This window comes from Centropristis striata, chromosome 13, assembly GCF_030273125.1.
Source record: "Centropristis striata isolate RG_2023a ecotype Rhode Island chromosome 13, C.striata_1.0, whole genome shotgun sequence".
Lineage (NCBI taxonomy): Eukaryota > Metazoa > Chordata > Actinopteri > Perciformes > Serranidae > Centropristis > Centropristis striata.
In genome coordinates this window covers 26409412-26435220 of record NC_081529.1, presented here as the reverse complement: position 1 = coordinate 26435220, position 25809 = coordinate 26409412, and the positions used below count along the sequence as shown (strand labels likewise).

Genomic DNA, 25809 nt, shown 5'->3' with positions numbered 1-25809 from the left:
TAAAATGAATAACAGAATTATAATAATTTATTGTAAATATTGCTTTCCTTATCTTGTTATCTTTTTTTCTGATGCTTGCTTTGACAATATATACATTGTTACGTCATGCCAATAAAGCCAATTGAATTGAATTGCATTGAATAGTTTTTGTTTTGTTTTCTAAGTGGTGTCCCCATATTCAGCATTACATTGCTTAGCTTGCCTGCTGCCCTACTGTAGGTCATACACTGGAAAATTATGGATAAATACCTCCTACAACTCAATTTCATCCTTACTACCCCTTTTAACCCAGAAACAACATGCCAATGCTAGCACTTTCAGCAATGTTGGAAGGTCATATTGTACTCACAATGAAAGTTAAATCTAAAGCTGCACTCATATGAGACACAAGTATAACCTGGAGACTTAATTTAATATAATTGCAAAGGTCTTTGTGTTCTTAATCCTGTGCTTATCTGACATCTGTAAACTGCGCAATAACAATTCCACCTTTGAGTTTGCTGCCATATTTTACAGAACAGACGTACATCTAGCATACATATAAACATACGTTTGGAGGGTTTTTGTATTATTATTACTTATTGCACAGATTCTTTGGTTTTCTGCACTTTTCCTTCTCTTTTGTGTTGTGAATTTTGGAGGCTTCAGTGGAAATTATTGATGACAACTGTGATTGGCTTCAGGGTGCAAATTCAAGAGGTTAATCTAGCTGCTTAGCACCGGGACACATTCAGAAAAGAGCATGAACAAATCCATCAAAAGAGGAATCTTGAAAGTTAATGAGATCAGTGACATGCATGGCAGCACTCGGTAAGGAAGGTTTCATCTTTCAACAGCCTCAATACTTTTTATATGTATGTTATATATGTTTTTTGAAATTAAGTCAGGCGGTGTGAATGAATGCCCTTAAATCATATGAAGTCCTGTGTGAATGGGGTTTTACATTATACAGGCAACCTTTATTATTATGATTATGGCCACATGTTTGACCAGTGAAACCCCAATGTGTAAGCAGATAAAACAGAAAATATATCAAATAAAAACTTGAGATTTAGACGTTTGCCTTTTATTTCCATGATCACAACAAAAATACTGACACAGAAAGAGCAACAAACGGTTAAACCTTTATCAGTGTTATAGCATCTCTTTTAATATATTTCTTCTCTGTTACAGTACATTTATTCAATAAATCTGTCCCTGTTGCCTATGAGCTTTATTCAACAATAATGAGATAAATTCAATTGCAGAATAATTGACAGGCATATTTTAATATTCATTTGACATTTTGCTGCAACTTCATGTTGAGAGCTCATTTTAACAGTAAAGCCGGTGGTTCATTTTGATCAGAATGAATATGTAAGCAGTGTCATTGATGTAAGTGTGGTGTTGCTATGGTAGGAAGGCATTGTGATGAATGCTAGTTAATGATTTGGTTAATGAAACAATGCTGCCTGACTATTGATGGCTTAATATGTCATGTACAGGTACATCTCACTACATTAGAATATGATGGAAAAGTCCATTTCCAGTAATTTAAGTCAAATAGCCCCAACCAAGTATTAATTGTATATAGATGGACATACTTTTCAGAGGCCAACATTTCCATATTAAACACTCTATTTAAAATTGGTCTTTTCTAATATTAATTTTTTTAGACACTGAATTTAAGGTCTTTATTAAATGTATGCCATACTCATTATAATAAGAAGGAATTAAATAAATTAAGACATGAAATGTATGTTTCATTCTCTGTGTAATGGCTCTATATAATGTGTTATTTCCACTTTTTGAATTGAATTACTGACATAAATAAACTTTTCTATGACATTCTAATTTATTGAGATGCGCCTGTATGTGGTAAATAAACCTTGTTTGTATGCTTTTTTTATTTAAAGAAATGTTACCTGTTATTAGAATGACCCAACCCAAAACCCAGCATGATGTGAAACCATTTATATAATTGTATTTTAATGAGTTGTATATTCTTGTAGATTATCTTTTTCAGTGAATACATAGCTCAATAAACTAGTCATTTAAACTTTTTTGTTGAAGACACCCTCATTTATATTTCTCTCGTGAGAAAAAAAGCACTGTTACTGTATGTCAGTCTCAGTCCCACTTGAAGTCTTGCCCCACAGTTTCAAAGAATTTGATATTAAATGGCCTATAAAACTCCTGAAGCTGCTCTATGACCTCCTGTTCGATCTGTACGTGAGTCCTGCCCTTGGATTTGCCGAGGCAGCGCGGCTGGCTGCTGCTCTCCGGCTTCTTCAGACACGGGAAGCCTTTGGTTCGATTAAAGTAGAAGTGCTTGTCCGTGATTATTCGTTTCAGTCCTAAAAAGTCCTGAACGCGGCCCATTTCCCCTGCCGGATCTGTGATCAGTCGCTCCCCGCTCACAAAGTGCATCTGGGACAGGCGGAAATACTGCAGCCAGTTCTCCAGGTGCAGAATGTACATCCCGATCCGAATGGCGTTCCAGGAAGCGTCGACTAGACCCAGACTTTTGTTCTTAAAGGCCAGCTCTTCAAACGTAGGGATGTCAGGCTTCTTGGAAAGAGTCTGTGTGTAGTCAGAGATGGCTCTTGTGACTGGGTTACGCACCACAACAATCAGCTTGGTCTCGTGGGACATGCTGGAGATGCGTCTGGGTGCCTCTCTGGTGACAAAGTAGCTGGGAGTCTTCTCTAATGTGATCTGGCTGTCTAGTGTTCGCGGCATTAGCCCCCTTGGGAGAGAAAGAAAAGAAAAAAACACAAATGGATGAGTCAGCAAAAGTTGTTATTTTCCTGTCCAGGTGCATTTACACATGCATTTTCTACTGGATGGATGACATGTAGTCAGAGGGGAGCAAGCATTAATTCATACTTGTATTACAAATACTGTTTTTTTTTCAAGTTAAAAGCAGCGTCTATCTATAAAGAAAGAAGCTTCTGTGTGTGTGTGGATGTGTGTCTAGGGCATATCTCGCTGACCGTTAGTCAGACTGACCTAAGATTTAGTATGTGGCTTGCGAATGGCAAGAAGGTGTGCATCCTCGATTATGAAGATTTTTTAATTCAATTTTCAAAATATCATTATATACGTAGGATGTGTTGCGGCAGTGCACTGTTTCCGATCGGACGCCTTTCAGGGGAGCTCCGCCCCCTTGTGTGATAGGCCTACACCTGGTCAGTAACACAATTCACTCTGGATTTACACACCTGACTCATCTCATCTGTAAGTCTATTTAGCCTACCTATTTTTCTTTTGTTTTGAGTTTTGAAGTGCGCTACAACGTTGGATTTTCCAATATTTGAATAGTTTCCAGCGAATATCAATGTTCAATGTGTATGTGCTGGATGGTGTGGTACCTTATGAAAAGTAAGTGTTTTATGGAGTTGCAGACGTTGTAGTGGTCTGCTTGTACAATTCTGTTATTCGCGATTAGCATGCTAAGCGGAGATTTATCTTTATTCACTTCTTATTACATTCATGTTGCTTAGTGTAATGCCCATAATCATTTGATATGAGATACTTATATGCAATAGTATATCAGCTATTTGGGTTCATGTTAATGTAGTTTCAGTGCAACATACTGTGTAATGTGCTATGACACGATTAGCATGCTAACGAATTAATTTACTTCCTATGGGCACTGCACTAGTTATTATTAACATGCAGGCTGCTCTCATTCCCTGCTTGTGGTTAAATATTTAGGATGTATTATAATTAATATATAACCCACATAAAGATGAGGAGATGCTGCTTGTTATGACCCATATTGGTAAAAAAGTAGATTTTTTTTCATTGCATTGTAATGGAGTAAAAGTATAAATTAGCAAGAAAGGTAATTATTCAACGAAATTAAGTACCTCAGAACCAAACATTACTAAATGCCCACGACTGGTAATAAAGAAAAGCCAGAACACACTAAAGCATTGGAAATAAGTAGTGCCAAATTGTGAAATTACAGACACAAAACCGTTTTATAATGTTTCACAGACTTTAGATGGCAAACTGTTGGGTTTTTTCCCAGCTAACACAGAGAATCAAATAACTGTAGACAAATTAATGCAATGTGAATGTATTTGTTTGATATTCAGTGGTGACAGGACAGCTTGTACAATCAAAACATGCATCATAATTATCATCATCATGCTGCCAAGATAATGGCTTTGCAAACTACAGGCAAATGTTTCTATTTGTCATATTTGTCATGTGAGTTTTCTTTCCCGGTCTAATGTGTCATTCTGTTTTGGCACTTTGGTTCAATAAAACTTGATTAATGAGCATCTGATGTTGGCTGTTGAGACAATGAAAGCCTCGGCCACTATTCATCCGCACTTTGTTCTCTGCTTCCTGTAAATAGAAAAAGGGCTTTGCTGTAGCGTCAGCACAATAACTCTGCAATGTGGGGAGAATAATTACAAAATAGTTCTATTAAACTATTGTTGTTGGTTTTTTTTTTACTTTTATGATTACAGAAGATATAGTACTTGTATTTCTCTATTCCAGAGAATCAGTTTCTGGATTTCGGGTACGTTGCCTCACTATTCTGATGATTAAATACCACACTTTCTTTATTATTACTGGGGGAAGGCTTCGATTAAAACCTAACCTTTCTCAAAGCTTTCTCTCTCAAGGTAGGGGTAGCCATAGGTTACCTCTAAAGTCTTGGAAATATTGATCCATTTAGTTTTATTTATGAATCCTGAGTTGTTGCCTAGGGTGCCTCAGGGCCACTAGGCAACTATTAATCTTTTATGAGAACAGCACCTTTTCAAGCAAACAGCTTTGCTACACACTAAAAAACTTGCTGCCATTTTCCAGGAGGTGCAGAATCTTTGGCTGTGTGTTGAGGAAAATGTCTTTATTATCTGGCATGTCAATTCCATACATTTTCCCCATGCTCAGAGATAAAGATTGTGTAGATGAGACGGCCCTGGACGCGCTGATTCAAAACTGCAACTTATCATATCGCAGAACTGGCCTGACAATGTGAACACGTACAGTGAAAGGTTGCAGATGGTTCACCATAAAATAGTTTATTTATAGAGCAGCCTGTTGTTGACTATTGACGGGATTCTACACTGAATTTCCACACACAATCTTTTTTGTGTGTGTGAATGGATGCAGAATATAATACTCAAAGTGAACATGTCCATCAGAGGAAGCTGCAACATGTGCTAACTTACCTTGAGTTATTGATTTTTACAGCTGTAAGGCTTGGCACCAGATAAATTACAGGTTGACGGAAATGATATGGCATCGAGGGGGGCTGATAAAGACAAGGTGGAAATAAGGGTGTTCAAAAAAAGACTGATGTGAATCTCAAGTCGAGAAGCCAGCTGCACCACTGGGATCAATTACCATGGAAGTGTAAAGACGGGTTAGTATAGCATTAAGGTGTTATGATGGAAACTCATAACAAGTTTTGACATGTCGCTTTTGAATGCAAATCAGCAGTCAGTTAGGTATTATTAACATGTGATATGGATCCCATACACATTAATTGAAAAAGGAGCAGCTGTCAAATGGCTTTTATTTCAGACAACACAAACTCACCAGAATGATTCTTATTCTTATTATTTGAATTTGATCCATCCTTCCCAATAACATTTGGAAAGTCTAGAAGAGCCATATAATGAACTGATCTTATTGTGTTTATGTGTGCAGGGAGCTAAAAGGAAGTCAGGCAGCTTGGCCAGTGAAATTCTGGGACATTCTTTCTTTCAACTGGCCTGGCTGGAAAAACAGTGAACCATAGGCTCAAAAAACAAAAGCATAAGTAAGCAGTTATGTGCGCCAAGTGAGCAACTTTTATAGAAATGAATGGGGCTCCATTTGTAAACACAGTTATCATTTTTTATTCAACAGCATTGCTCTGGGAGATTCTTTGAGGGATCAACAAAATCTGCAAATGTGTCACATGACTGACAGGAGTGGCAGAGCTCCCAGTATGACTAGGAAGATGCTGTATTCTCACAGTGTGTAACATTAGCCTTGTGTCTTGTACGTAAACATACTTAAATTATGTAGGTAACTAAACAAACGTATACACTAACAGTATTTTACAAAAAAACATAATTCCTAAACCTAACGAAGCGTTTTTGTCTCAATTTGGTGTTTCAAACTGTGATATTCCCCTTCAAAATGTGAAAAAGACAAGGTTGCTCAACTGTCCAACAAGCCCTCTAAATGACAGAGCATTGTCCTCTAGAATGACACATACTTTGTCAACAACCAACACAATGCAGCCGGATTAGAGATAGCAAGAATGCATACTAATAACACATTTCAGATGCAAAGCCCTGTGATGTGATCTCAAAGTCAAAGTAAACATTTACTGCATATGATACAGAGTAAAATGATAGTCTTTTAAGAGTATCGTCACTGATGAAATATTAAATGGTCCAAGACTTTAGTATGTTCTTTTGAGAGCCGTTCTCTTCAAAGAACACAAGTTGTTTCCATCTATAAGATAAATTAAATGTATCTCCAGCATCTGTTCACACAAGATGAGATGAAAACAGAAATATTGACAGAGCATCATCTAACTAAGGCTCTAATCTCGTGCTGTGGCTCATTAAACTGATACCTACAGCCTCTGTGTCCTCTGAGCTCCGTTACCGGTTGTCCATTCAAAGAATTGTTTAACTAGCTGTATCTGCGGCCGGGCAGAACAACGTGCAATCCCATGATCAAAGGAGGTTAGTCTTTATTTTTATTGAAATCAGGGCTATTTATAAGACATGCTTTCATGTCAGTGGAAGCAGTCTGGAACAATAAATTCCAAGTCTCCTGTCTTGGAGTGATGTTAATGAGGAACGCTGGGGGGGGCACCTGAGTTTTATAGTTGGAGCTGATGATCAGTTAAGACAGCTCTGATTTTAATGGCCAAATATTAACCTTTAATGGCCATATGTGATATAACAAGCAGAATGCAAGTGACGAGCAGAGATTTATTATTTTTGATAAATGGTTTCCTTGGCCGCCTCAAACGCACCTGGCAGCAGCAGCCTCATTTATGTATCTGTTCGTTGGAGAGATAGGGAGAATCAGGCCAGAAGGGGAACATGTGATACCTGAGGCAGGTGTCTGAACCAACCATCAGGATTTCTTTTCCCTCGTACCCCCAAGAAATTATCTGCACTGCACACAGCATCTCAAAGTAAAGGATGAAATTGAGGATCTTTATGGCAGTGTGCTCTTTCACTAAAAGCTGTTTCGCGTCCATGCTTGGGAATAATTATTCGCAGTTAGAAAATCTACATGATTGTAATACCAATGGAGTTGCTTCGAGGGTAATCACCGATGTTTCTGACACTTTCCTATCTTTATCAGCAGTGTGCATCAGTAGAAACAAACTTTAAAATGCACATTAATATGAACGTCTTGCTCTTGCTTTGGGACGTGTGTGAACACACGCACAGTGACACACACACCTTGATTAACTGACATTTGAGTGAAGTGCTCTGATTGATTACCACCTTTTCACTCAGAGTCAACACTAAATCCTTCTGGGTAATTTACAGTCTTCTTACCAATTCTTGGTGAAACTTTAAGTCAGGGTGCATTACAGACTTGGCTGTGACATTTTAATCACTCGGGGGAAAATGAAGTCAGGTGTGAAAGATCAGCTCAATACTGTAAATGAGACCTGTTCCTGGTCAAATGAGAGGACATGGTTGAAAGCTATTTTGTTCTGGATGCTTCAGCATTGTGCTTGATACGCTAATTGCACAGTTCTTGTTGGTAACTTCTGTAAAAAAAAAAAAAAAATGCAACTTCTATTCTTATTTTGGTATGCCGAAATACTAATACTTGCAGCATTATATATTTTGCCTTTGTGAAGATTATTTTGATGCCTACATGATGAATTTAGACAGTTTCTTACTGAATATGAAGCAAAAAGCAACATTGCTGTTTTTTAACCAAGAATGTCCAACAGTGAAGAGCTGCTTTGTGTGTTTGAACATCGCAGGAAGTCACTGTTAATGGGCCACTAATAGGGTTTACATATGGTGCTCCTTTTATTGTGAAGGTTTTTATTTGTGTCCCTTCACAACAGGGAGACTTTACTGCATGTTATAATGTGTACATAACAGAATAATATCCTCAGAAATAAAGTTAAAACTTAAAATAAACAGAATTATTTAGATGCATGCAGTCATTATTAAATATGTTTTTTAAACTAGAATTTGGACTATAAAGTAAGACATTAGTAGCCTTTTTGTTAATTTTTAACATACTTTTTTTCTGCTCTCACATTTTGTAATGATTAAATGTTTTATTTTAGCTTAATCACCCACTCCATGACAGGATAGAAGGAAAAATAAAAAACCCAGCATCCTTCTGCGGCTCTTATCTACAGGTAGTTAGAGTCAACAGTGGAAGGCATGGCAGTCGCTGCCACTCATTAATGAGCTGTGGTGTGCTGAAAGCTAGTCTGCATATTGTAGTGACCCTGAAAGAGCCTGCGGGCTATCTCGCTGAACAATTTATCTCTGTTGAAGCAGTGGAGGAAAGAGGTCTGGAGTTCACATTTAGTTCCCTCTGGACTCTGCTATATCATTATGGAAGAATAAGCCACAAACATGGATGTCTTTATTTCAAAGTACCAAGGACTCCGCATTAAAGCCAGATACACCATTTTCCCACAGCATGCAGTTCCACTGGGAGAACAGGCTTCTCTTACTACAGTATTCATACCTAAAGCTATTCATCAACTATGGCTTCATGGCTGTAAATTAATCCCTGCTTTGATTGCTTGACTTTTGCCAGTTAATATTTGTAAATTACTCGGTTGTTTTTTTCCACTCAGGCTTCGTCTTCTCATAGGGCACGAGAGGTTTAGTCATTCTTTGCTGGTGTTCAACATACTGAACATTTGAATATTTTGTACATGCTGAACCAGTCTGGAGGAGCCCTTTCAGCTCTACAGGGTCTGCCCTCACAGTACACACAGGTCTGGAGAGAACCAAAAAAAAAACCAGGATACACAGGCTTTAGGCAGATATATATATATATATTTATATATATATATTTGGCTTAGAATTCAAAACCACCCATCTGGGCTGCACCTCAGGTTAGTTTTTGTTTGGAGTTCTCCCTTGTGAGATGCTGTAGTGCAACCCATTGTGTAGCTGACTTTTGTGCTTCAATTGAATGGCGATCTGGCGATGCAACATTGGCAGTGGCTGCACTAGAGGACTGCATGAGACTATCATAGTCCTATCTCAGCGACAGAAAATCACTACAGAAATCACTACAAAATCCCATTTAACCGCCAGTTTTCCCAACAACTCCAGTTTGTACTTTCAGTATTTAAGGCCATCAGAGCAATGGGTTTTTCGGTAATGGCCCATTAAACAAGTGGGATTTTTTGGATCCCATCCAAACAATTGGGACATTGCAACAATTGGCAGTCTCTCTGAACAAACAGTGATTTAGCTTGAAAGTAGATTTTTAGTCCGGACTCCAATCTGTCAGAAACAACACCATCTACAGTAGAGTCCCTCCAGGACTACAGAGGGTGGCACTAGAAGAAAACGTACAGTGTATTCATCATCCTCTTGGATGAATATATGCAGTAACTTTCATGGCAACGTGGCCTGTATATTTTGATGTTTCTTTCGTTAAAATACTAGTGAAGTGCCCGAAGGAAGTATGTATTTGTACATTCCACACTACAGTATAACATCTGCAACTCCATAAAACACTTACTTTTCATAAGGTACCTCACCATCCAGCACATACACATTGAACATTGATATTCGCTGGAAACTTTTCAAATATTATTGGAAAATCGAACCTTATAGCGCACTTTAAAACTCAGAAAAATAGGTAGGCTAAATAGACTTACAGATGAGATGAGTCAGGGTGGAAATCCAGAGTGAATTGTGTTACTGACCAGGTGTAGGCCTATCACACAATGGGGCGGAGCTCCCCTAAAAGAGGGCGGAGCTCTCCTAAAAGGCGTCCGATCGGAAACAGTGCAATGCCGCAACACGTCCTACGTAAATAATGATATTTTGAAAAAATAATTAAAAAATCTTCAAAATCAAGGATGCACACCTTTGTGCCATGCGCAAGCCACATAAGAAATCTTAGGTCAGTCTGACTAACAGTCAGCAAGATATGCCCTAGACACACATCCACACACACACACACACACACACACAGACGCTTCTTGCTTTTATAGATAGATGTAATTTTGGCCTGTTGGTGGTGCTGGAGTAAACATTAAGGGGTCAACAAATATCAGAAAATTTGTTCAGGGTGCATTCATATCTATCCAAAGACTGCAGGGCAATTAAAATCCCTGTTTCACACAATAACGGTTGACAGATGAACGGACCCTCTTTACACTAAATGGCTACAAGAGCGAACAGCAAAACTAACCAAACTTCAATCCAGTACAACTGTAGAATACAAAACACCCCTAATTACGATCAAATCATCTCTGACTCACAAACTAAACACAGATTGGATCTTCACTGCTATTGGTGCAGCAATGTTGTATTAAAGAACAGACTGGAAAGACCCACCGCCTGTATGTGAAACTGCATGTATAAAAAGCTGCAAATAGCTGCTTCACCTACCGCATGTGTGTGATTAGTCTCTCAGTGGACTGCTCGGTTTCAGACAAGTGTGTCTTGTTGAACAACTTAAACTTCCAAAGAGCAGCGCAGGTTCATCAGGGATGCAGACCATCAGAACAAGTAAAGGTCAGCTTTGAATCATCTCCTTGTGAACGATCAATGAACTCAGAATTTATTACTGTCATTTCACTGTGGTTTGAACTTAAAACAGAACGTTGCATGTTGTCAGTTCAAGACAAGCTCTCAGTAAATGTTTGCAGCACAAATACAAAAACTGTAATAGGCTACACATGCAAAATAAGGTCCCTTATGAAGCAACAAACACACCAGGCTACATTATGGTTTTCCATAGAACAAAAATCTGCACCTGTTTAATGTGGCAACAGACTGTTCTAAAACAACAGTTGAATGAAACACTGATCTGATTAGGATTTAACTTAGAAACCATTAATGACAATGTTAAGTGTTTTCTGCAGGGGCAGGGGCACAGAGATTTAGAGAATGGCCTTTCCCATCCGTCAGACAACAAATGTTTGTCATTACAAGGACGAATAATGAACCCTGCCCATTAAACAATATGCAGACTCGGAGGCTGACCATGGAGGGGCCCAAATCAAAGTATCCATTACATGTGCGGTGTTTGTTTGGTCTCTGGAGTAATTTAACAAAAAAATAGTTACACAGTAAATTATAAGAAAAAGTCTCCTGGGTTTTCATTGGCTGTGTGTTATCACAGTAAGCAGCATGCGGAGTAATGACGCTCTCAGTCCTTGGCGATGCACAATAGGCTTTGGTTTAGAAACAAAAAGGTGACATTCTCCAGAAGAAATAGATTAAAACTTTTATCAGAGGTCCTGCAAAGTCAAATAATATCCAACACAATCATGAAATGTTATTAATTGCTTCTGTTGTTATCTTCGGAATGAATTCGAGCTACACAAAAACATACAGAGCTATCAAGAGTAAGTAAGGGCAACAGTAAATTAGTGCTGAACACACACAAAATACTTCACTTTGCAAAGTTGCACTAATGTACCAAATATTGTGGTCTGCTTAGAAAATAACTTATTAAATACGTTGTGCACTGTCCTTAGAGCCTTTCATAGCAGGTTCAGGGTAATTGCTTTTTTGGGACACATTACATGGATATTTTTTTCATTCCATTTTTTCCCCCCTTGTTTTTCTCTTCATAAAATGTAAAAATGCTGTTCACCCAACCTTCAAAAATATCTCTGTCCACACTAGAACACAAATCAACTCTAAACACTGGCCAGCCCAGTAGTTGTGCAATAAAAGCTATAAAAATAGCAGCTTTTCAATCAACAAACTTCGATGCGCATTTTGAAGATTTGCATGAGAAAAGCTTGATGGAAACACCAAAATTCGATCAAACTTTAGAAAATGTGCATAAAAGTTTTTACACTTACTTCAGGTGATTTTTGTCTTTTTCGAAAAATAGTTAATGTGGTAAACAGGAGATGGAAATGATTTTTGCGACTAAGTTCTGACATAGCAAACATTTAACTCACACGACTGATCAGCTGTTTCCACTCCGCTGGTCAAGACGAGACGAAACAAAAGAACAATTTTAAGCTGCCCAATTAAATCTAATTCTTGAAGACATACTTTCTGTCATGGGTGAGGAATTAGCAACCTCTTTTTTTTATTTTCTTGCTCAATCTTTTCTTCCCCCTAATTTGCATTTTCTTTAATGCAACATTTCAAAATTTCACTTCAATACTCAATGGGACTTTTATGGAAACACGGCTATTGTCAGAGAAAAAGATTTTCAGTTTTCAGAAAATATCTGTCAACATTTAGACAGGGACTAAGTTGCAGCAACATTTTTTTGTACTTATGCATGCATGAGTTCATAATATTTTGTATAAATAACAATCTGAAGGTTTTCAATTCACTTTTTGCAAACTCCTTTTTATACTTTCAGAAACCGACTCATACTTTCAGAAAGTGAAATTGCATTTCATTCAAACCATTTGCCCTGAAATGTCCTGAAAAGCCAATACCACACAGAGACTTGCTTCCCTACCATCTAAACCCATTAACAGTTTGAATTACTCAGGTAGACTGTGCAGAGAAAATGTTCTTATGCTGCGTGATTCTCATAATGTCTGTGCCACTGCACTTCCTAAAAATGGCATCTTTCTCTTTTCTTGATACTGCATGGATCCAGTCTCCACTGGAGAGGCTGCTCCATTATTAAAGTATCACTCACTTAGATTACAGCTGTGATGACATCTGATCATTAATCACCGGCAACAGAGGCCCGCCGCCTTGAAAGTCTATTAAGAGTTAACAAAGAGCAGTCCAGACGTATACGACAATCCTGCGGCCAATTCAGCGAGGTGAGGAACAGAGGTGAATAACAATTCAGCGCTCTGAGAATCAAGCATCTATTTTTCTAATTTAATAGAAGACAAATTGGTTGAAAATGGCAAACTGACTGAGCCAGATGTGCGGCAGAGGATCCCTGGCCAATTCTTAGTCACATAATAGAATCAAAACATATTCATTGCAAGACAATTCAGTCCTGCAATAGTGGAAAATAAATTGCATAATATATTTGACCTTGAACCAAAACCTATTTAATCGCTGTCATTTTAGCACCGGGCTCTTGTTTTCTTGAAATAACAATTATTCATGGTTTGGTCTGCAGAGGGAAATGACTGACACTTGCTCTCCTTGAACAATAACGCGTTGAATTGAGCTGAGCTACGAGCTGTCACATTAACATGTGGCACGGAAAAGTATCCGCGGACATTGAAATGAAGATGGGAAAGCCTCTGAAATTCTAAACTGCACATTCATAGAAGAAGATTACTAGTTAATCTGCTTTTATAATATATATATATATATATATATATATATATATATATATATACATATATATATATTAACAGTTAGTTTCAGGCACCAAAATCACTATTCTAATGTTGCAGACATACCTTCCTTAATTAGGCCTATATATATATATATATATATATATATATATATATATATAAAACTTAACTAAATGTTTTACCACATTAACAATGTCTTTCAAACTGTGGTAATACTTTTTTGACAGACTGATTGTGACATATTGTGCAACAGCAGTTCTGAGTTGAAAACAGCACTTGTTACAGGTTTGTAAGAAATCACACAAACACCTTCATGAGAATACATTGCAAGTATTTATGAGCTGTAGTGAAGTCATACAAGAAATTTTCTCTCTCTACAATCTTTTCTGAAATATAACCAACTAGATTTGTTGTATAAACCCAACTTAGTTGTTCTGATGCCTAAAGCTAGCCAAACTGTGGCCAATTCACAACATTGGGACCAATCGACTTTAAACCGGAAGACTAGTGTTCGCGACCCGTTGGTAGCTATGTTTGGGATTTACATTTTTTAAGCCTAACCGTGTTATATTTACCTGAAGTGAAGTTGTTTTTCAAGTGTTTAAAACAGTGATCGTCACGTCACAATGGGAATGGGTTGCAGCAGTTCAGAAATTATCATTCAACATATTGGTTCAGAAATGTAGAGATTCAATGTTATTTTTGGTTTGCACAATGCCAACATTCATTCTGGCTACAGGGTTCTAGAGGATGAGAACAAACAACCTTTGTGGGTTGGAGGACTTGTTGGTTTATCATCTATTTGTTCAGTTTCACAGCAGCATCTTGACTGACTGATAAATGGAGATTTCTTGAAATTTCATCAACATTAGAGCTGTGAGAAGTTCTCTCTGGGTTCACACTGTAGCCTCAAGCAATGTGACAGTCAAGGATATTTATAAATGGAGAGTGGACAGTCCACACACCTTTAGCGGTTTTACACTTGAGTTAGATGGTGAGAAAGTACAAAAGGAGAAGGAATCGGGGAGACACAGGAGCGAGAGCTCAGACAGGATTTGATCCCTGGTCAGCAGGGAACCACTGAGTTCGCCAAGGGGGGAAAGTTAACAAGCTGACAATCTCTGAGGATGAGCCGAGGTGAGCTTAGGATCGCTGACTGCTGGATATTTCCAGAATCACAATGTCTCCAGAATCATAGCCTTAGTTTGATAGTATCATTTGTTTCAGGGGCGACTGAGGCTCTGAAGTGAGCTGAAGACACATCAAGTAACAAACCAGATTTCCATCATCAGTCACTTATTGTTAGACCTACAGCAAATTGTGCGACCATGCAAAAACACAACGTATATCACTAATAACTTCATCAATAACTCTTTCCTAAAACCTAAAAGAAAATAAAAAGGTTTTACTTCATATACTTTTGAATAAAATTGCACTAATGCTAGTCTCTTCATTATGTTTACTGGAAACATTTTGTCCAGTGAGGAAGTGTTGCATTTTATGCTGCAGAGGAATCAAAGGGAGGTGTTGGGGTGGATGATGAAGACTTTGACACAGGAGACATGGTTGCTCATTAGGTAATAGGCTACTTATTCACGTCCTGTCCTTCAAACTAGTTTTGACTTATATTTAATATTTCATCCAGACATGCATCTGTCTCCAATATTAACCAACTGCTTTGAGTTGCCTAACCATAAATATAAAAATGTTAATTATTCTGTAGTTGACACCAGCGGATATTGCAGGGAAATTAAATATGTCAGTGAATTTTTGGCAGATAGGTGCAGTATGAACATCTTGCGACTTTGCAATATGTTTACTGAAACTGTTTCTAGGTGACATTTGCTGTGTATTAATATATTTTTATGAGACAAGATAGTGCATCTAATTTCCTTGTAAGTGGAAATATGGAAATTATTAGCATTTTACACATGCCTGGAAATGATCGAGTGCATTCAACCCATTCAACTTATGAGCGCTGGGCATTAGTTTGTATGTATTTAGTTCTAAGGGAGGGCAATGCAGTATTAACCCCCTCTGCACCCCCCAACTAGACTCTTTTTAAGGCTGTTTTAAAGCAACAGTGAATATATTGGTGACATATATGAAACTAGACAACCTAAGGCATCCATTGGTACAAACCATGTCATGATATGTTATAGGGAAATAATGCTCAAAAGTTAGGCACAAAAAAAATGACACGGAAATTTTCACAGGGGTCAGGAAGCCCCAAAATCACATGTGGCCCGCTACTTTAAATGTAATAGAAACATAACTAAAAGTGGTTGAACAACTGATTGATGACTAATACGCAAATGGTGCAAATTATGAAATCATAATAAATTACACATAAAGAGTATTGGTTGTTGAATTGTGCCTTTAATGCATGCATAATCACATTATTTCCTGAATTATTCTATTACAGGAGTAAAAAAAAAACATATCTCCACGCTTCAGCCTGGTCTCACAGGGAAACATCTCAGAAAGAGTTGTTTTTTAATTAATGTTAACCACTACATGTCTCTGAGCTGCACTGAAATGAAGACAGCTCATTAATAATGCAGAGTTACGCCTTACGATCCCTTGCCATATAATGTGCAGTTTTCTGTGTTAAATGAGAACCATCTAACTTTCTGTCCTCATCAACCTTTCTGATGATACTGTTCCAGAGCTCCCTGCCTCCCCGAGCCAATTAATGTGGACCAGGAGAATATTTGTTGCTGCAGCCTCTCATACAATTTCAACCCTTCTCGGGGAATCTACTGGAAGTGCTTCTGACTCCTGTGAAATCAATAGAGCTGAGATGCCCTTTTAAGTCTTGATGGTGTATAGCAACGTGTTTTTGTTTGATCTTTCTGAATCTGTGGAGGATGGAAAAAGTGGCGAGAGAAGTGCGAGGAAATTGGTGGCAGCGAAATGTCTGTTTTATCAGGTCCTGCATGGTTACGTGAATATCCTCACACAAAATAAATGAGGCCATGTGTGTGTTCTGCTCAGGAGGCACAGTAATGAACACTGCACCATTTTTCTTCAGAGCCTAAATGATCTGTCACACACTTAATGTAACAGGACAGACTGTGCAGAATAACTAGCCACTACACTGAAAGTGACGAGAGTTAATTTGGTGTCACATATTGTATGATTCTGTCTGTTCAACAGATATTAGCTAATAAGAATACCTTAGATTTAAAAACAAGTTTTAAAATGTATCAGAATAAATAAATGGTGCTTTTATAAGGTTTTTTTTTTTACTGAGAGATAAGTACTGAAAATAATAATTTTATTTTTTTTGTCCATTGTTATCTTGTGATGACACTTGCAACTCGAGATGGTGTTGCAATAGTATTTTGACTTACTGATCCCAATGATCAGTCAAATGAATTTACAATTAATCATTGCGCTCATTTAGTCTTCATTACACACTAGAAAGATAAGTTTGCTACCAGGTGGAACTTGAGTTCAGATTATTTTGTTGTGTTAAGTTCACAAATAACAGCCAAACACTTAGCATGTAACCTAATGTAATGTAATAAATTTTCTAATGTTTAGCGCATTAGTAAATTCCGTATGACTTTGGTCTTAAAAGAATACTCCACATGAAAAACAACCATTAGTATTTCAATAACTCCCTGTGCTCCCCTGGATTCTTGAAGAAAACTTTGTATTAGTCACATGCATTCACAGTGGACAAAGATTCCAAAAATGGAGAAATTCTTGGTGAATTTATGTAAATGGGGGCCTCTCATCCAAATAATGTTTTAATTGGTAAGGTTTTAGCAAAAGCCCTTTTGGGAGCATATGACTAGATCGCAAAAGTTATCTGAAAGTTTGTAAACAGATGTTTTGATATGGTTTTGCTGTTGTTAATTGCAATGCCCATTTATTTAAATTCTTCAGTGATTCACTCTTTTTTTCAGATTTTTTTAGTAACCATGGAGGCATGTGTGAAAAACAAACTTTTCTTGAAATATCTGAGGTAAAGAGTCTGGTGAGTACAAATGATCATTTCTCAGGGAGAAGTGTTGCTTAAGGTTTATGGAGATATCTTGTCATGAGCTGAAATGGAAAATTAGGCGTATTGGTGTTGCAAATAAAAACGTCAATCAACAAAGTAATCAGGGGGCAGGCTGCACCAAATTTATTGATATTTCAACTATTGTCCAGGCATTTAAGACCAATGTTTTGTGGTTCACTTTTTGGGATTAATAATAGAATTAACTAAATGTCAGTTTAGTTTCTGATAACTTCCTATTGATGTTAAATAGGATTTTTATTCATTATTGTTTACATTGTTTTACATGTCTATGACTTCTATTTTGCAAAGGAAACTTCTACTTTTTGTTCTATTACATTCATATTCCCTTGAAGGACTTTAAATTTTCAGGGTTCTATTGATTTGTATTTTATGGATCTGGGGGCACATGTCATGTCTTGTTAATGTATGTGTTTGTACAATGATTATAGGTGTCTCAGGTCCTTCTGATTTGATTGCTTCTTTGATTGATTGAACAATTGAGTGTACAAATGTTTCTTTGTATTATAAGTTCAGCGCCTGCCAAAGGTCTATGGACGGAATGTTTCTTTCCCAATAAATATTGGGTGAGTTTAATTTTAAATTTAATATACTGAAAATAAAATAATGAATTGAGAAGAGAACTAATACATTAATTCATAATAAGAGTAACTTATTTACAGCCTATTGATAGACAGATAGAAAGGCCAACTGCTAATTCATGCACACAGCAGAGCAACATGGAGAATGTACAAATACGTTGTTATTTGCTATTGAGACGAATGTGACAGTTAATCAAAATGGAAAGATACTTTATGTGACGTGCTGCCAACAACCCAAACATTGTGACAGATAATCACTAAGGGCCGGTCCAACACAATGAACATCACTCAGTCACTCGACAAGTTGAATAAATGCTGCTTCAGCTTGAATTAAACCACCAGCCTTTGTGTCCACGATATTGTTTAAGTGCCTTGAATATATAAACTGTCAGCTCGTCACAAGCGTGTAATATTCCAGCTTTGTAATTGTGCCATTATATCAGCCAGGGACCTCGACTTATCTTTGCTTTAACTTGGAGTGACACAGAAAAGAAAAACAAGTCAAACTTCTGTAAAGCCCAAACCTCTGGGTGTTTACGTGAGTTTAACGGCTGCTACTGCACCATTAGGCTGCATTAAGATGGTAGATTCATGTGAAGGAAGGTTGCTGGTGCAGTGAATGGACTAATGGTTGGTGAAGGATGATGTCTGATGAGAGAAAATGCAGTTAGCCCTCTCTACATATTCTGCCAACAAGATCTCCAACCTAAATGACAGAATAGACCGTTTGTAAATACCACCCATGACAACACATGCGTTTGTTAAAATGATCCATATGAGCATTTCACGGCTTACGGTACAGAGAGGAGCCTTCTAAAAATAGCCCATACATCATTATACATACAGGTATGTAGGGGTGGGCGATATGGCCCTAAAAGAATATCACGATATTTCAGGCTATTTTGGCGATAACGATTATTCTTCACGATATTACGAAATACTTAAAAAGATATAGATAATATAATTTTTTTTAGTCTATTTGAATAAATACAAATCTTAAATGTAGTGTGAAGAGCAAATCTCAACAGTTACCAAATACAAAAAAAATGTACTCTTGAGTATGAGCAAATAATAAAAGTAACCATTTAGGGGTTCCGGGGGCATATTTTAATGACATTTTGTAAAGGAGAATAAAGGTTCTTGTATGTTTTATTTAAGGCATCTTATTTTGACAGTCTTCTTTTAAGTTCTGTGGTGGATTCTGTTAACACACTGTGCTCTTCTTTTGAAAGCTGCATGTGTTTAGCTACAGAGAGTAAGTAGCTTTTTGTGATTAAAACAACTTTAATTTAAAACAACCCCCCCTACTCTCCTACCCGCTCTCTCAGGTCAGCTGACCAGCTTCTCCTGAGAGTGCCAAGAGCTCGGCTGAAGCTCAGAGGGGAACGAGCTTTTGCCATCGCAGCTCCAAAACTGTGGAATGAATTGCCGCTGCACATCAGACAGGCCTCCTCACTGTCTCATTTTAAATCTCTTCTTAAAACCCACCTCTTCTCGTTGGCTTTTAACACCACGTAGAGTGTTGATTTTATGTTGATTTTATGTTGATTTTATGTTGATTTTATGATTTTTTGTTTTTATTGTATTCATGCATATTTTATTTTGTGCGGGCAGTACATTTTATATTTTATTTTATTTATTTTTATCCCATTTTTAATTTATTGCATCTTACTGATCTATTGTTTACTACATCTCTTTGTATTGTGTTATGTATTTATTGTTTGTGCAGCACTTTGGAAACCTTGTGTTTGCTAAAATTGTGCTATATAAATAAAGTGGATTGGATTGGATTGGATAATTGTTAGCCTTACGCCACTACATCAAGAAGTAGGAATGTTGCCAATATCATGATATGCATTTTTTTTAACCATAAAAAAATATACCGATATTATCGTGAACGATACGATATGGCACACCCCTACAGGTATGGTTTGCGGTTGTAAAAAAAGGCTGCAGTTTAAGTAAGTACAGGGGTGCACTGCAAACCTGTCATATCACTGCTGAAAAAGGTGAAAATGATGCAATCCCATAACCACAGATCATCAAATGAATGACCCCTTTTGAATTTAGTTTGCACCCATGTACTAACATTAGCTAGCTAGGTAACAACACATTGTTTTTCCATTTAACACATTAGCAGCTACAGTAAAAAGAAGCAGGCTGTGCAGGATCCCTGTATGCTAGCTAGCTGCTATCATGCATGAAAAAGAAAATAAACAAGATGGTTCGACGTTACAGCCTAACATTAACTTTAGCTACTTTCCCCTCTAGATTCATAGATTGTGTTCCTAAAAATTATTAAGCTTGGGCTTCTTCTAGACTCTAGAAGCCCAAGCTTAATTATTTTTAGGTACACAATTCTCACACACTACAATTGCATTTACAGACAGATGCTAATAATAAAATATCGTTTTTTCCCATGTAATATCAACTAGCTGCTAGCTAGCTAACGTTAGCTACTTCCCTCTACTAGTTCCAGCTGCAACACTCTTTTCGAAATTATACATTTTTACATAATTTCTATTTTATTATTTTTTATTCTATTATTGATTATATTTCTGTTCCCATTACCAACTTTGGGGGGAAAAACATGGAAATCTTTTTTGGTGACATGATATCTTGTTACACTTCAGCTGAACAGCTTGCTGTTGTCAAGTGGCCTGCTGCCTGACGCCGCTGTTTTGGGTGAATGACGTCAGGTGCGACCTGAAGGTGTTAACCACTTGTGTGCCAAAGCCAAAGTAGTGGCTTTTTAAAAAATAAAATAATTAATTGTTACACAAACATATCCAAAAACACTGTTTTATCAAAGCATCAACATAAGATAACAGAAGTTTTTTTTTTTTTTTTTTTAATTAATATTCGGGGCTAATTAAAAAACATCCGGGGCTGTAGCCCCGAATGTTTTAGCCTAGGGACGCCACTGCTCCTGGGTGAAAGTCTGCCATTTGTTCAACTCATCCACCTCCACTCCGTCCCGCCCCCAGTGTGACATCCGCCATTTAAACTCTAAAATGTAAATATGAGTCGTATTTTGCTACCTGTACAAATGAGGGGGAGACCGGTCCCCCTCTGCTGTGTCCAGATATTTAGTTAACTTCTGCTGCTGTAGTGTGTTTTGTAATGTTAATTAAGAAGGCATACGGATATGTACAACTGACTCCATTACACTGTGTCTACATTTTGCCTTCTGTCTGCATGTGTAAATTAATCAACACTTTCACCGCTGGAAAGGGACATCGTCTGGGCTCATGTTCAACGTCTCTGTGTCTCGGAGTATTCACTGGGGTTTTTAACAAGCTTTCCAGCTTGTTCTGATAAGTGTTACAAAGAGCAGCACCTTTCATTTGCTAATGTTTCTAAATCAATTTAATTTGTGGAATAGAACAACTATAAAGACTCACTGCCTATAAAATAGCCCCTAAGGAAGTTTTACTTTAGTGTTTAAAAGGCTCCTTCCTGTGTATTCAAGCAGAATGACTTCCCAGTGTAAGCTTGATAACCAAGTATAACACACGGAAAATTAAGATTCATATCAGAAATTGCAATTAAAAAGAGACCTTAATAAACATGCAAATTATTAAACAAGTGTTTGCTTTTTACTTCCAACCAGGGAACTCTGGAGTGTTTTTGTGTCTTACGTTAATGCATTTTTGTAATTTTATAGCTGCTGGTTCATTAGTTTGAAGATGAAAAGGGTTGATTCTCATTTCAGGAGTATGAAGCAGCTTTTTGCTATAAATCTATTGTACAACTGTCTTTGTGCTAACATTTCAGCCTGTCCTCACATTTCAGTTCACTTCAGAGGCCTGTTGGAGGGTTAAGACTTTTAGTGTTTAGGTTACAATGAGGTTTAGGGTAAGGGTTAAGGGACTTGAGAATACATTGTGTCAATGGGGCTCCTGGCAAGAAGTACTTTGTGTGTGCTTATTATTGTGCTTCTTACGAAGTGTGGACCACAACAAGTGTTTAATCAACAGATCGGGAAGTGAAGAAATTTCAAAGGCCTGTTTGAGGGTTAAAACCTAGTTTAACGGTTAAGGACCATACATTTCAGTCTCAACATGAAATACTGCTTCCATGAGAGCTAGCTTAACAACAACAAAAAAATAACTTGTAAATAGTCACAACACAAATGCATGAAAAAAACACCCATACTACACATGAAAACATAGATTTTTCACAGCATTTAGATAAGTCTTGCAAAAAGCTCACAACACAGCAGAAACTGTATCTGGAGGACACTAGAAATGATACACATGGTTTGGACATGCAGCACTTGTTTGTGGCTCATGAAGTCATTTTAACACTGTGATCGAATGATCAAGATCATATTGAATTTATCTGATATATCTTAGCGTTCGCCTTTTTAAAAAAAAATTAATACAATATATGAATCATGTGATCACAATGATGGATAGCAAACTTCAATAACTTCATAAGCTGCTCACAAACCATGGCAACAACAGGCGTGCCAGCAATCCACGTGAGTTTTTTTTCTTCCCCCCCTTGCCTTCCCATTGTGTTGTGAATGTTTTTTGACTTTTTCGTCATCAAGCTGGTGGAAAGATTTCCTAAATGCTGTGCATATCTCGTCAAACTGGCGAAGATGTTTCCTATTTGCTTGTGTTGTGTATGTGCACGAGTTTTCTTATTTTTTTTAGTACATTGAGCCTTTAGGGACACCATATTAAACAGTGTCTCTGAAGCTCAAATCATTAAATATTTAAACATGCACCTCCTGTTACCAAATATTTAATGGCTACTGAAAAAGCTGAAAATTGAGGCTGGTGAGAAGGCGGAGACATCAGCTGAAATATGATGTGCAGGTACTCCTACAAAGTACAGACTTCATCTCTTCTAGGAAGCATTACTCTGTGGTCTACTCCTGCCACACTGGTGGCATTGTGGGTATGTGACCGGAAATCTGTAGGCAATAAGACATAATGTAACAAAATACCATCGAGCCTTTTTGGACGACATATGCAGACTTGAGTGCAACATTTTTAGTCACTGCGTACACTTTCACAAAGAAAGAGAGAAGAGGGAACTGGAACTTTCTGCTTCAATTTCAGTGGAACAGAGAACAGAAAAAAGGTCTTTTGATTAGGCTCAACAGGGGCCGTATAGACAAAAAAAAGTGACAGACAGAGCTAGAGGGACAAGGATGGGTGGGTGGTGGTGATGCTCTGGGCTCAGGGCACCTTGTGAGCCTCTTTGCCTCCACCAACCAACACAAGAACATTCTGTGTAGCATGTTTGACTGGTAACCTGCGGGCTGCCTGTGTCATCTGTGTGCTGTTGACTGTGATTGCTTATGTGAACTGATCCTGCTTCAGCCTAGTGGTGCTGTCTTTTCAGCACCACGGAGCTCTGCTGACAGCTAACATCTGTAGCGCTGAGACAAACGGCATAGACTGGAAAAGTAGAATCAAACTTGTGATCTTAGTGTCGGCATGCTGTTTCTGTATGCGTGTGATACAACCCTGATTCCTAATAATCAAATAAAACAGAATGAGATAACATGCTAAACCTTTTTGACATATATTCAAATGAAAACTGTAGAAAAACTATACATTTTATTTTTAATCTGATACCTGTGTCTTTGTAAATACAGACACTGAATTCTGACCAGTGTCCCCATTTTCTGGAATCAGGACTGTATGTGTGATATCCACAACAAAATATATGATGCCTTTGTATGCACACAGTGCAGCAAAATGTGGCCCTTAAATTGAATTATAGGCCACTGAGAAATTATTAAATATTCATATGACTGAGTGCCTTGGAATATAATCTTACATTCACAGCTACTTTTCAGAAAAACAGTTACATTTTCTATATCAGGACCTCTGCACTGAAGTGAGTGACAACAGTGCATATGTGTAGAAATGTATAAAGCAAGTGCATCTATCTGAGAAATACAATACAAATTAATATTTATGTTTGTTTATTTGTTCCTCACCTGTACCAGTCAAGCCCTCTGTCATAGTTTCTATCGAAAAAGTGCGGCTCTGTTCCAAGTGCGCGCACATCTGGATGTATCCGGATGAACTCCAGCACCGCCCTGGTGCCTCCTTTCTTTACACCGACTATTAACGCATTAGGCAGCTTCTTATTCCCATATTTTTGCGCAACACTCATGTTTCTCAACTTCATATCAGCCCAGTGGCTCCCAGACGAGGCGGGGGCTTTACTTTGGTCGCGGAGATCACTTGATCCTCGCTGGGCAGCAGACTCATCCAGAGCGGACCTGAGTTCCAGCGAAGCGCAATTGTCTAATTTCCCCAGAAGTTTCTTCCCTCCTGCGTTCTTGCTCGGCGGGCATCTTTTCCCCTCGTAACCCTGGTTTGTCATGATTGTGCTGCGACAAAAAATGATACTGTAGCATAAATAGGTGCAGGACAATGACACAGTGAATATAAAGGCGAATCTGGCGCTGAATCTGTTCGTAGATAAGAGGAACCTATGTGCCATGTCTCCATGGGTTCAAAGTGCTGCATGATTTTCCATCGGAGTCTTCCTCCTCTCTTGGTCTGCGGTCGGAGTCTGGCAATAATATAGGTTCCAAAGTCAGACAGACTGGCATATGAGGATAGGGGTGGCTTCTCGGAGGCATCAAATGCGCGTAAGTCGCATTATTCCTTTTCATAGGCTGCTGAACTGTGCGAGAAACTTGGAGCAGAATATGATTACAGCAGGGAAGAAATGGGTCAGTCCTCCTTGAAACAAGTTTTGCTCAAGTAGTTTGAAGTGAGTCATTTGGATCAATTACTGATGCCACCGTCTTAAAACGAATCCCAGAGGAATTTGACGCCCATCTTTATCCTCCTTCTCCTTGTTGTGTGTCGATTGTGAGAGAAAAGTCCGACGCGTCCTGTGTCCCCAAAACTCCCCTCAGCGCGGTTTCTCTGCTCGCCTCCGAGGGGATTTTGATGCTCAGCCCACCTTTCTTTTTCATAAAGAAGTTGTGATATAGGCTATGCACTTAGGCTACCGGCTATAAATATTTAATCAACCCTGACGTCATGCACATGATCATAATTCCATATGCGTTTTATGTTTTAAAGGAACATCCTGAATATTTTAGGTAACATCGGATTTGGAGATTTTAAGATGCAGCATTTTTTTCTGAGTGCCAGTAGTTAATGTAGAGAACAATCCAACTTCAAGTGCATGTCTTCAGGATATCAGAGTCTATAATATTCAAAGCAACTAGCTGTATTTCAGAGTAATCCACAAAAAAAATATTTGAAAGCATCAACAGTTTTGTAATCAATGTGCCGCTGTGTACAACATGTTTGCTGCTCACTTGTAACAGAATGATTCATCAAGGCTGAGCACTTTCTTCTCTCTCTCTTGTATTTTCTTTACACACACCTTGGTATTAGCAGCCTCTGAAAGTCAAGATCACACTTGATCCTCTGTGCTGCTATGATGCAAGCTGGATGCAGACTGGAATGCAAAGCTTTCAGGGCTTTCAATGTCATGGTTAAAGTTTGTTTCATTCAGGAGGACTATGCAGTGCCTGGATAAACAGAAGCTGCAATATTCATGTTTTTCCACTTTGAACAGCATTTATTATATTCATATTTTGTAAGTGTTGTGCAATAATGAGCTATGTTTTTTAATAATACAACTACTTTGTTAAGTTATGGAAACATTGTTAGGTTTAGGAAAAGCATAAAATATCGACTGTCAGGTGTGAGGTAAAGTTTCAGTAGTTATCGTGACAAAGAACATGACTTAGC

General features: G+C 37.9%; 1 protein-coding gene across 1 annotated transcript; it reads right to left on the bottom strand.

The window, feature by feature from the left end:
* Positions 1 to 631: 631 nt before the first annotated feature.
* hs3st2 (heparan sulfate (glucosamine) 3-O-sulfotransferase 2) lies at positions 632 to 24927 on the bottom strand. Its single transcript, XM_059348694.1, has 2 exons — positions 24024 to 24927; positions 632 to 2728 (listed from the first exon to the last, which is right to left on the bottom strand). Exons 1-2 carry the CDS (start codon positions 24533 to 24535, stop codon positions 2110 to 2112), a joined length of 1131 nt encoding a protein of 376 aa, XP_059204677.1. The 5' UTR covers positions 24536 to 24927; the 3' UTR covers positions 632 to 2109.
* Positions 24928 to 25809: the final 882 nt, after the last annotated feature.